Source organism: Petromyzon marinus, chromosome 14, assembly GCF_048934315.1.
Source record: "Petromyzon marinus isolate PM22_M1 ecotype Great Lakes invasive population chromosome 14, UKy_Petmar_22M1.pri1.0, whole genome shotgun sequence".
Classification (NCBI taxonomy): domain Eukaryota; kingdom Metazoa; phylum Chordata; class Hyperoartia; order Petromyzontiformes; family Petromyzontidae; genus Petromyzon; species Petromyzon marinus.
The window spans coordinates 10,222,348-10,235,351 of NC_133680.1; the positions used below are offsets into that span (position 1 = coordinate 10,222,348).

The 13,004-nt window shown below is 48.2% G+C and overlaps 1 protein-coding gene across 1 annotated transcript in view; it reads right to left on the bottom strand.

Moving 5' to 3' along the window:
- LOC116942322 (sorting nexin-5-like) overlaps positions 1–13,004 on the bottom strand; it is a 68,672-nt gene that overhangs the window by 8,359 nt on the left and 47,309 nt on the right. The window contains exon 12 of the mRNA XM_032954084.2: positions 7,860–7,949. Within this exon, the coding sequence (XP_032809975.2) occupies positions 7,860–7,949 (90 nt within the window). The remainder of the gene's footprint in view (positions 1–7,859; positions 7,950–13,004) is intronic.

The following is a 13,004-nucleotide window of genomic DNA, read 5'->3' on the forward strand; positions in this document are numbered from 1 at the left end:
CCGGCCGAACAAAAGCTGTTTCGTTATGTGGTGGCTGGGCATGCAGGCTACATGACCCAGCCAACGCAGCCTTGCCTGCCGGAGGAGCTCACCGATGGGACCTTTCCCAGATCTTTCAAGGATTTGTGAGCTCCTCACACAATCCAGCCTGGTTAAACCCAAGATGGATCGTAGGCAGCCTAGCCTAAATGTTTCTAACCGGCGATGATGTTCCATTAGGGGGGTCCACGTTTCGCAAGCGTAGAGAAGGGAGGGAATGGCCGTGGCTGAGAAGACCTGAAGCTTAGTGCGGAGCGACAGACCAGGTAGCTTCCACACAGCGTTACGCAACCGATAAAAAGATATTGCCGCTCGACTGATTCGGAGTGAGACCTCTGCTGTTAAACTGGAGCCGGTCATAAGCACACTGCCCAGGTATGGGAAACTCTCCACTCTCTCCACAACTACCCCATCACCGATTGGGAGTTGTGGGGGTGGAGTGTCCGATGGTACAAAATACCCAGGCAGGTGCTTAGTTTTGGTGGGGCTGATGGTAAGGCCCCATCTCTTAGTGGCACGCTCCAGTCTCAGCAGCAGCGTCTCCAACTCCTCCTCTGAATAAGCAGCTATTACCAAATCATCGGCATACATAACATGGTTGAGCAATAAGGAACCATCCCTTGACCGCACCCGGGCATCGATCATGTTCCCATTATATCTGTACCATATGTAGATTTTCCCGGTACAGCTATTGAAGGCTTCCGAACTACGTGGTCAAAATAGATGTTAAATAATGTGGGAGCCAGAGGACATCCCTGTCGCACCCCAAGGTGTACAGGGAATGGCTCTGACTCCCAGCCACGTAGTTTTACCCGGGCCCGCTCACCATCATGAAGGTCCTTAATAATCGTGAGCAGAGGGTCAGGTACTCCAAAAGCACGAAGAACAATCCAGAGCCCAGGCCTACTGATGGTATCATAGGCATTGACCAGGTCAATAAAGCACAGATGTAGGTCTTGCTGGAATTCCCTATACCTCTGCTGTAGCAGACGGACAGAAAATATGGCATCTGTGCAGAACCGCCCTTTCCTGAAACCGCATTGGGGCTCCGCAACCCTCTCCTTAGCGTGCCTGGCAAGGCGATGTTGAATAATTCTTGCCATGACCTTTCCCGGCACACTGAGGAGTGAGATGCCCCTGTAGTTGTTACAGTCTGTGGGGTCCTCTTCTTAAAGAGGGGGACCACCAGAGCATCCTTCCAATCCTGCGGAACCCGTCCAGTGATCCAGACTGTTGTTATGATGTCATATAGAGCAGTCTGTGCACAAACGCCACCCTCCCTCAGCATTTTGCTTAGGAGATCATCTCTGCCTGCTGCCTTTCCTGGTCTCAGACTCCGGATCGCCTTCAGTACTTCCTCAACAGATGGCACTTCAGCCAGCCACTCACAGGGGGTGACTCCTTCCAATATTTGAGGCACCGCAGCCTCAGCAGGGTCATCCTCACTTTGTGCCACGATGTTTTCATGGCTGAGGGATTTTCCCTCCCCCAAGACCTCACAGAAATGCTCAGCACACCTGCAAACGTGATCCTGGGGGTCGGAGATTGGATCACCGTTTTTTCCCTTAATGATGGTAATAGGTGTGGCGCTGCAGGTTACTTTTTTGATGGAGTTAAATAGAGATTTGTGATCGCGGGCCACTGAGGCAGACTCCATCTCCTCAGCAACCCGCGACCACTACCCATCTTTGCAGCGCCTCACGGCTCTCCAAACCTCCGAGCGAAGGCTGCGGTAAGCCTCCTCATTCTCTAACGTAGGATTCTGTAGCCGATGACAGTGGGCCTGTCGCTTTTTCTCAACCATCCTGAACACCTCCTCTGTCAGCCAGGGTCTCTGGGGAGGTCTGGACCGTGTACCCAAAGCAGCCATTGCAGCTGCATGAGTCACAGTCCTAAACCTCGCCCATTTACCCTCGACATCAGGAGGAGTGGGGGACGATACCAACCCCAGCCGCAAGCGATGATGAAATTCTCGCTTGCAACTTTTATTAGATAACTGAGACCAGGCCACTTTAGGTTGGAATGGGGTCCTGGGTGTACACCCACCACCGGAGTGGAAGAATGGCAGGCGCATCTTACAGATGACTAGTCGATGGTCAGAGGGCAGATCAGCTCCACGGTAGGTCCTGGTGTCAAGGACATGGGCTCGCATCCGCTGGTCCGTCACTATGTAGTCCAGCAGATGTTCTTGCTTGAACCCGGCATGCATCCATGATGTTGTGTGGATGTGCCGATGCCGGAACAGCGTGTTGGTAATTACAAGCCCATGGGCTGCACAAAAATCTAGCAGCCTCCTACCGTTGTTATTGAGCTGATCTGGCCCATGCCCTCCAATCACTCCAGACCAGGTGCCAGCATCATGACCAACTCGGGCATTGAAGTCGCCCAACAAGATGACTCTATCCCGAGGGGCCACTTTAGCCAGCACCTGTGACAGGAGGTCATAGAAGGCATCTGACTCATCGGCTTTGCCTGCATCCCTCCACGGATGTTCGTCTTCGGTGGGGGCATAAGTAACCACGACCACCACTCCTCGCCTCCGGTTGATGGGAAGGCGAGCCCAAAGTAGCCTGGGGCTTACAGCTTCCCACACCTCACCGCCACGCTCCCACGCCCCCTTCATTCTTTTGTTCAAAAGAAGAGCCACACCCTGTTGTTTGGCAGTCTGCTGCCCCGAGTAGAGGACTGTCCACCCCTCATTGTGGCAGGAGCCAGAACCGATCCACCGGACCTCCTGAATGCCACAGAGATCCAGGCGGTACCGGTCCAGCTCCCAACAGAGCAGTGGCAGCCTCTCCTCCACAGTGAGCGTTCAAACATTCCACGTGGCCATCCGTAGTGGGTTTTCGTTGTTTCTGTAGGAGCCTCGAGGGTAGAGATTCAATCTTCTGGCTCCGCCAAATGGGGTGTGGCCAGGAGACGTCATAGACGCCTGTCCCCCCGGGGCCTCCGGCACAAGCTTATTAGTTACATATTTAATTTGTGGTTTAGTGGTAATTTATTGAAGTTGGAGGGGTTACCAGCCCCTCGCACCCGTCCAGAGCCCCCGTTTAGCCACTGTGGTGGTCTCTGACGCCATGAGGGGAGGAGCCAATCGGAATTGGCCTCCCCCCACAGCACTGTCCACGACAGAGTTGGCCGTCCGGCACCGCGAGGAGGTAGGTAGCATACACACACACACATCGTTGGTAGCATACACACACGCATCGTTGGTTGCACACACACACATATCTTTGGTAGCATACACACACACATCGTTGGTAGCACACACACACACTCGCAATGATGAAGATCCCCATTTGGAGACAAGTGTTGTTTGCAAGTAACTGCTACCTACACCACAGACATGCATTTCTATACAAACACAAGACCACCCTCCCATAGCCATACAAACCGTTGGAGCAAGTGCTGTTAGTGAGCACCTATGAAGGCTGGCACGGCACAGCACCACGTCCGGCCGCCTTTGTCTCCCCAGCGGCGATGTTTACACGCCGCACCATAGTACTCATTTGAGGCCGAGACGATTTTCGGTAGACCTAAGACCGGTTCAGATAATCGTCACTTGTGTTGGCCGTGAGCAAGAATCTCACTCAGGTCGCTGGGTTCATAGCGCAGGGTGCTTACCACTGTGTCACTGCCCCCCACAGACACACACACACGTACATACACGTACACAAACGAACACACACATTCGTCTACACTGTGTAGACTGATGGGGCAAGTGTAGTTCGTGGGCGGCTATTTAGGTCAGCAGCACATGTTCTGTGATAGTTGGGTCTTAACCATTTGTCTGCCTTTGTCTCCCCATTGCGAATGTTTTAACACCGCACCAGGTACTGATTTTAGCTAGGTATATTTTGCCACTGGTGTGCATGGGCAGGAATCACAACCAACTGTAAACATACAAGGATTCTTCATTTGACCATAGATAATGCTCACTATGATATGTCTCAGATTAGGATTAAGTTTAAAGTCACATTACTTGAATGGGCAATCTATGTATGGATGTTGATATTCTTTCGCACCGTACGTAGCCAACCATGCTATAATGGTTATGGGATAAACATCCCCGTGCGGGTTGCATTGGGAGCCTCGTTTAAAACGTCAGGAGAAATGCAAAAATGTGCACGACCGCTGTCCAAATGTTTCACGCTGGAAATATGCAAAGGGTAGCGTGAAGCTTGCAGGCCACTTCAGGGTGCAGCATCACAGAGTAGGTATTAAATATTGTCTCGGACTCATATGAAACCAGGCGCCATTTGCTTAACTTTGGTCGCATTATAATGTTACTTTGCTCGGGTGGTACACAGAAGGTCGTGGGTTCGATCCCAACCCCGACACCTGTGTATTTGGAGTTTGCGTGTTCACCACGTGGTTGCGTGGATTCTTTATCTACGGGTCCTCCAGTTTTTTCCCCTCCCCATTTAGAAACATGCATTTATATAATTTGACCGCTATAAATTTCCACGTGATATGCCATTTCGTTGAGCTATCATTTGTGGCAAGATCGCTTATGAAAATGAAGCTAATAGCTCAGTGGGCTTTACCTGGTAAAATAAAAGTATATTTTTAATTGTTTTTGCTTACCTTTCCTATACTTTGCATTCCTATCGTGTTTTTTTTTGTATGGTTTGTTGTTGTAACTATCTGACCAGCCGCGACTGGCTATCTGTGAAAAAGAGCTTCATAGCTCATCAGATTCCTCCAGCATAAATATTATGATTCAAATTTTTATTTCCCTGACTGCGACACACCACACCAATGAACTTCGTTAATTTCAGTTCAATTGTGCTGCTCCGCAGAACTGTGCTCAATACATAACCATGCCGGGGTGGCAGACTTTCACTCACGGGTTGTGTTTACAGGGACACGTGGGACTGTAACGCCCGTGGGAGTTAGGGGCTCGCGGGTGCCTGATCGCCAGTCCCAGGTTTGATGATTGAATGAGCACCCGTTGTGGAAAGTGGAGCATGCCACGCCAGAGTATGCTTCGGCAGAATGGTCCAATTTGTGAATTGTTATGGGGAGGGGTGAGGGTTTGGCAATGCTTCATATAAGCATGCACCCTCTGGACCCACAGCTGATGACCTGGAGCAGCTGTTGTTGTCACGTTAAATTCAGCACTGGGTCTTCAATAGAAAGTATAGTGCAATTTAATTCCAATCGATCATGACTTAGGAATGAAATGCATTCTAATTGTATGCACATATATATTAACGTGAGACACATCTGTGTGTACTGTATCTTTGGGCGGTGGTGACAGGGATAGTAAATGACTCAACATGGATTATAGCATCGCCGCCTCCTACTGGCAGACTAATGCCCCAGGTCAGCCTTCCAAAACGAGACTATGACGGTATCTTGAGCTCTCATCTGGTCAAACAAAATAAACGTGACACTTGAAACATTGCATCACGTAAGCAGCCACACGGGTTTAATTATATAATTATTAGTCGTGCAGAACACGAGTGGCCAATGAGTATCTCACCATGGCACTATTGGCAATGGTAATTAGACAGAGTTGGGCTGGAGATGTGTGGTGTCACCTCCTGAGTCACTTGTTTGTGGTGCAGACCGTAAGGTGAATTCTCTCACAGATCACTTGCCCCATATTTGTGTGTCTGTGTGCATGTGTTGCGCGTGTAGTGGTGAGTGCACTGCGCTACGAACCCGGCGGCCTGAGTTCGATTCCCGCTCACGGCCAACATCGGTGACGAATATGTCAGCTGGTCATGAGCCTCCCCTAGATCGACTCAGCCTCAAATGAGTACCTGGTGCAGTGTGTAAACATCTCCACTCGGGAGTAAAAGGTGACATGGCGTGGTGCTGGCCACCCCACCCCCTGGTGTGCAGTGTCGGCCTTCATAGGTGCTTGCTAACAGCACTTGCCAAAACAGTCTGCAAAGGCTATATGGGGGTCTTTGTCTTTGTTGCGCATGTGCACCCAAAAAAAATGATGCTCATTAAATCCCAACCCGATTGCTCATTGTTTAATATGCATGCCTCTGGCTGATTGGCCCCAATCCAGGCAATTTTTTTTTGCATTCCACAGCATGACCAATTATAAACAAACAAATTGAAAACGTCCACATAATAATGACAAGGGCTTTCTGTGTAAAATGAAAATGGCAAGGTAATCTATGGCACAAACACCACTCGTGCATCTCACGAAAACCTGGGGCAGCGCAGCGAACTGAAACACCCTGCAAGTGGTGTGAAGATAAGACTGCACGATGGTGTGCACACTTCCTTCTCTTCATATTCTTCCCAGGAGACATGAGACAGGAAACCGGCCCCACCAATTTGTACCGTCGCTAGGGATCTAGGACCCCCCCCCCCCCCATTGAATATGTGCTGCTTGCATCTCGCATATTCCCCATAGTTGGGCGCCTGGATGGCCAGACAAAGGCTCTTTGGCAAGGCAAGGCTGCCCTGAGTCTGTGTTCACGCGGCAGGGGAAACACATTTTCAGCACGCAGTGGACAAAAGGTTGCGTGGTGGAAATTCGGCTATCGTCATCCATTTCTACAGCCCATCTGGTCTGAAATCAAGGGTTTAATGTCTATAATCTGTTCCACTTAAAATAAAAGCGTGGGGTCTTATCTTGGGGATGTGCTGCAGCGTGTTTCACGAGATTATTCTTGATCGTATGGGATTTATAAACAATTCTAATTTTGCCGACACACAGAGATTGAAAAACATAACAAGATTGTGTTTAGTTTTTTTTAGACATATCTTTTGGCGTGTGCTCGTGAGTGCACTTATAAATAGTTCACTTATCATACCAAGATAAACGTTTATTTTCCTGTATTTACAGAGTTCTTAACTCAAATCCTAGTTACAGTCGATCAGCGCCATATTGTAGACATAAGTTTTAAGTTATCTAAAAAAAGAGGACATTCCTAGATAAGTATGATCAGTAAAAGATCATCTCTCAAAGTCCTCCGCGTAAAAAAAATATAATCATCAACATCGTCATCAGTTTTATTCTGGGTCGGTAAAATTAACACTTTTTATGAAACTATACCATCAACATCGGACAAATACTGCTGGATGAAGGCCTCCCCAAACTGTTACCATCTCTCACTGTCCTGCAATGTTGATGATCCACCTGCCACCTGAGACAAGAGCCGATTTGATAGCTCAACCGTTGCGGTTTGTGTTGATTCTTTGATCGATGTGTTCCTCATTCTGTTCCTCGGTGTAATACCCAAGAATGCATCTGTTCAACTTGAGCTTTTGTTTCATCTTCTTCGTCTGTGTCCATGTTTCTGATCCACATGTCACAGCAGGTCGTACGTATTGAGACTCCACTACTTGGGGAAGCTTTCCACGGTAGTTGTTCAGAGAAAATGATCTCAGCCTTAAGAATGGACTTTTACCACTGTCTTAGGCCTGCTAATGGCGTTAAGTACCGCAGTTGCTCAATAGAGCTTTGGAATAGTGAGACTACAAATGTCCAATCAATCAGCCTTTATTTAACGTGCCAATATCGCCCTCAATAAAATAGGCATCAGTGCACATTACAGCAGAACGGGAACGGTATCGGGGCATAGAGCAACAGGAATGAAAAAAAAAATCCGTCAACACCTCGGCGTGTAATTCTGTCTTCGGCGTATATAAACATGAGTTGCCCAACCACAGCTAACATCTGTGGAAAATGATATCTGAACTAATCCTGGAGCCCTTGACTGACATAGCATGGGGAGGCCTTCATCCAGCAGAGAATTTTGAAAGGGTTGTGAATTAGTACTATTATTATTTATGTATACCACTTGGCTGTGACGATGCAATGTGCGTGTATGGGGATGGGCACTCACGGCTGGCTTCTTGGCTGGCTTGGCCTTGTCGAGCGCGCGTGAAGCGTTCTCAACGTCAATGAGCCGGCATGTCCTCCTGAACAGCATCTCCTGTGAGATTAGCACAGGACACGAGCGCATTGACACACGCGCGCACAATACACACGTGTGAATGTTCACGCGCACACGAATGCACAAGCTCACACGCGAACAGACACGCGCACGCGCACTCACGTACACATAGATGGGCGCAAACGGTCACGTCCTCGCACACTAACACAAATATTCCCCGTTTAGCTTTCAGAGACCGTTGGGGCAAGTGCTATTAGAGCTGGCACAACACGCGAGGGGTCGAGAGGCCAACAGCAGACCCGGCCACCTTTGTTTCCCCGATGTTGATGTTTACGCACCGCACCAGGTACTAATTTTGATTCTGAATCGACCTAGGGGAGGCCCAAAACAAGTTCCGATATTCACCACTGTCACTGGTGAGTGGAAGTTGAACTCGGGTCGCCGGGTTTGAAGTGCTGTTTGCTGACCGCTCCACCTCCGCTTTGCCACCACCGCATGCACAGAGGGCATTCACATGCGCGTCCAACTGCGTGCCCAGCTAATAAGTGTGAAAACATTGTCGTCCTTGCCCTGACGGTTGTGTCATGTTCTTGTTCACGTCCCCATGTTTCTCTTGCGTCTCAACGTGGACTCTGACCTGGTTATTAATAAACCTCAATCATATTCATGTAGGGTGGGGAACAGTTGCACAGCGGTTCGTCATACCGTCTCATGAACACAATGACCCTTCGATGGAATTTACAACCTTGAATTAGGTCTGTGGTGAGTGATGTCTGAACCGGTCCTGAGTCCCCCCCCCCCCACACCACCAGCGTGGTGAAGTATGGTCAAACAACCGCCATGAGAGAAATGGTGTAGGGAGGACTTCATTTATGTGCGTATCAGCCATGTTCACGGATACATTCAAGTGCACATCCACACAAATATTTAAACGACGTTGCCAAGGTGTTTGGGCAGTGTACCATTAACTATGCCACTGTCACCGCTAAATTTACACATGAAGACAAGATTCCGCATGTGACCGCGTACATTTTTGTGGTAATGCTGTTTGTGACCACCTCTTAAGGCCAGTACATCGCACAAGGGGGTTATAAGCTCAGGACTGATATTTACATACAACACCAGGTTCTCATTTATAAGGCTGTGAACCCAGGGAAGGCCTGGGGCTACTTCTGATACCCGGTGGTCACTGATGTTATCCATGGCTGAGAATCGAATCCTGGCTGTCGCTCCTCACACGAACACGTAAAGATCCTGTGTCCATGCACACGTTAATGCAATGTAAATACGTAGAAAAAAAACAAAGATCCTCTGTATAGCTTGTAACAGACTGTTGGGGCAAGTGCTGTTTGCGAGCACCTATGAAGGCCGGCACGTCACACGAGGAGATGGGTGGCCAGCACCACGCCCGGCCGCCTTTGTCTCCCCAGTGCAGATGATGTTTACACACCGCACCAGGTACTCGTTTGAGGCCGTGTCGATCTAGCGTAGGCCCGGGTCCAGTTTAGATAATCGTCACAGGTGTTGGACGTGAGCGGGAATCGAACTCTTGTCCGCCAGATTCGTAGCACAGCGTGCTAACCGCTACACCACCGCTCCCCAAATACGTACACACACATGCACACAGTTACATTGCATATGCAGGTAGAACACCGACTAATGGTGGCAGCTGTGGGCAGCTGCTACTATCACTGCTCATGGGAGCATTAAAATGTTTTGTTCAATATGAAACCCCTTTCCTCTGTGGGTCATTCCACCAATGTAGTTACAGCACAATGTGCAGAACATAAAACTTGTATCGTTTTTACTTAAAAATCGATGAACTCCCAACATTGTGTGATATTTTGAGTTTTAATTATTTACGTTCAACTATCAGGTCTGGGTGCTTGTCTGTGCAATGCTAGACAATCGTTTACATTCACATGCGAGTTTAACTATGAAAGGGCAACTGCTGTACACACGCAAATTCATCAGGTGAGATGAAAGCTGGGCCTGTTTCAATCCTAGTGACGTGATGAGGCTGCCCTGTCCTCAACGACTAAAATATTCTTGAGGAATGTAAATAATAACTTTCAGCCTTAAGTTAATCCGCTGCTGGATGAAGGCGTCCTCATGTCGTGTCAGTCACGGGGATTTGTTTGACGTCACCATGCGTGGGTTGGGGGGGGGCGGACCCAAAAAAAAATGGACCGGACATCACTCGCCACTGATGCTCGCCGTGGCCAGGAATTGAATTCAAGTCACTGGTGTGTGCAGTGTCACGCGCTTAACCGCTACGAGCACTGCTCCTTCCCATTGTATATTTGATTTTGTTTAATCAGGTGAGATCTCGAGAGATGCCCGATAGTGTTACTTGCAAGAGTGACCGGGTCATTAGTCTGTCAGTCGGTGAGGGTGATCGCTGTGTGTAATCCCACTTTGGTCATTTGTTATCAGATACATTGGAATAACAACGCTGTATTAAAATTGATCCATTCGCTTACAATGCATTCGGAGCGGTTGCTTCCATTGATCGCATCATTACTTTCCGAAACATTTACATTTGTCATTGCATACTAGTTTGAGTTCATATTTAATGGAAACGTGACCACAACGTAGGGTTGGTAAATGCACTGTGGAAGCAATGTCACTCCATGCAGTTGAGGAAAGTAGGCATCCAGTTAGTACTTGGTCAATCGACTGTTTAATGAGGGCTTCCCCACATCAAATAGCTCGTGGGGATTAGACACTGGACTCTTCTTCACCAAACGGGTTCATCTGAATAGGTGAAGACAGCATAGGTGTGGGGAAATGAAAGTACAGAACGACAATGTGTTGTGCTGCACTACCCTATGCACAAACACGGAGTCCCACAGCTGCCTATATCACCTGGTTGTGCACAGTGCCTATATCACCTGGTTGTGCACAGTGCCTATATCACCTGTTGTGCACAGTGCCTATATCACCTGGTTGTGCACAGTGCCAATATCACCTGGTTGTGCACAGTGCCAATATCACCTGGTTGTGCACAGTGCCGCCTATATCACCTGGTTGTGCACAGTGCCTATATCACCTGGTTGTGCACAGTGCCTATATCACCTGGTTGTGCACAGTGCCTATATCACCTGGTTGTGCACAGTGCCAATATCACCTGGTTGTGCACAGTGGTCGCATTCCAGGTGATGTGACCAAAAGCGTCGTAATTCAAATACATCGAATCTCACTCGTGGGTTATAGGAAGGGCCTTAGCGGCCACAGTCTGCCTCACGTGGAGCCTATAGTAGTGGTAAGTGTTGTGTGAGAAGCGATGCACGGGCTGACTTGTCCAAAGGCTTAGATGTCAATCCCGCTGAAGTCGGGTATGCAGCTGCTTCAGCCTGTTCATAATTTTCGAGAACAGAAAGGTGATTTTGTGCCTTTAAATTCTTAAGGAAGCGCAGTGCTTGACACTGAGAATTATAGACCTCAATGAAAGCAGTGGGGTATAAATTTCACGAGCAGTCACAAGATTAAAAATGTTCAATATCTCATTTCAATATATCAGAGCCACAAGAATCCATAAAAAACAGCATGTGGGTCTTACTTCTATTAATTTACTAAAATTCACTTTTTCTTTTGGTATTCATACATTTATGAAGTACAAATTCAAAGTGCTATCTTTAAACTTGCACTCAATCTCTCTCGATTTGTTTCATAACTCACGTAGCAAAGACACATTATATCTTACAGTGCACTTAGTACATTTACACTTTAAAGCTTTATATGGCACCGATAAATGTTGGTGAAATTATTATTTTTTTCATCCTGCTTTCTTTGCACTTGACTGAGCAACAGACTATCCGTCGATTTAATTCCGTTATGTTCTTACGTCGTGCGTACAGGTGAATTAATGTGTGTAAGTATGTACTACGCACATGGGTAAATACACTTCACTTGCCATTTTGTCTGCGTGTATTGCATTGCACTTCAGGTGACACTTCATGTATTTAAACAGTGAACAGCGACAGTGGTGAGTGAACTTGTCTACGATCCTGATAAAACTGTGTTCTCTTCTTCAAACTGTATAATATCAGTAGCAAATGGTATCTAAACCAAATTTGGACCTTCCCTTCGTTGATTTGGCCGAAAATTATCACTAAATGCAGTGTGAGCATGCACATTGGTGGTGTTGTACTGGCCTCATCGCCTTCCTATGAGCTATGCTGGCCTTGATAGGTGGTCGCTAAAAAAGCACTCATCGCAACAGTTTAGAAAAAAAATATGTAGCGAATTATTTTATGTGTGACATTCACACCGATAGAGCACCGGATACATAAGAAAAATAGATAAATAAAAAAGTGTCAATGTTCTGTGAGTTGACGTCAGCCCACAGAGCCACAGACCCATGTGACAGCCACCTACTCCAGCACGTGCAGGGAAACCAGTTCGCCCGGCACACCCTGACGGACTTCACAGCCGGAGACGATGTGCACCATGGTCTCCTGCTCCCCGCAATCACACAACGGGGCTGTCGCGTAGTACGCCCCATCGATGTTTGGAAGCGGCACAAATCCCCTGGTCACACCGGAAGCGGTTGAACTAAACGCACACCGGCGCCTTGAGAGGTCGAAGCCAGGCATCTAGACCGAAGGATCTCCGATGAGGTCCTTGTTAAGCACACAAATTTCCATTCCTCACCCGAGGCAGTGCGGGTGTCCCGCATACTCGAGTCTTCGGGTTGTAGTAGTACCCACACTGGGTGTCGGGACTTCAGACGCACGGGTGGAGGTTTGAAGATATCGATATGAAGGGGCAACTCCGGTGCCGCATATACCTTGTCCAGCATCTTGGCGACCAATTTTTTGGTGGGGGTATGTTGCAAAGTACTGGGCTTCCGCGAGCACAACTTGCTGACTTTCTTCTCAAGGTGTCAGACTCGTGTCCAACGTCACTCAAAGGAACACCAGCTTCGGGTTGTGCTTTAACAACCGGCCATTCAGGTGCACTTTGACGTCATAGGTGGCTCTGGCGTTATGCAGGTGGACAACACTGCAAAATGGTCTTGATTGTGCTTGGCTGTCGTAGCCATCTGCCGCAGTAGTCCGCTACTCTGGCCAGGCCACTGTTCAGGGTATT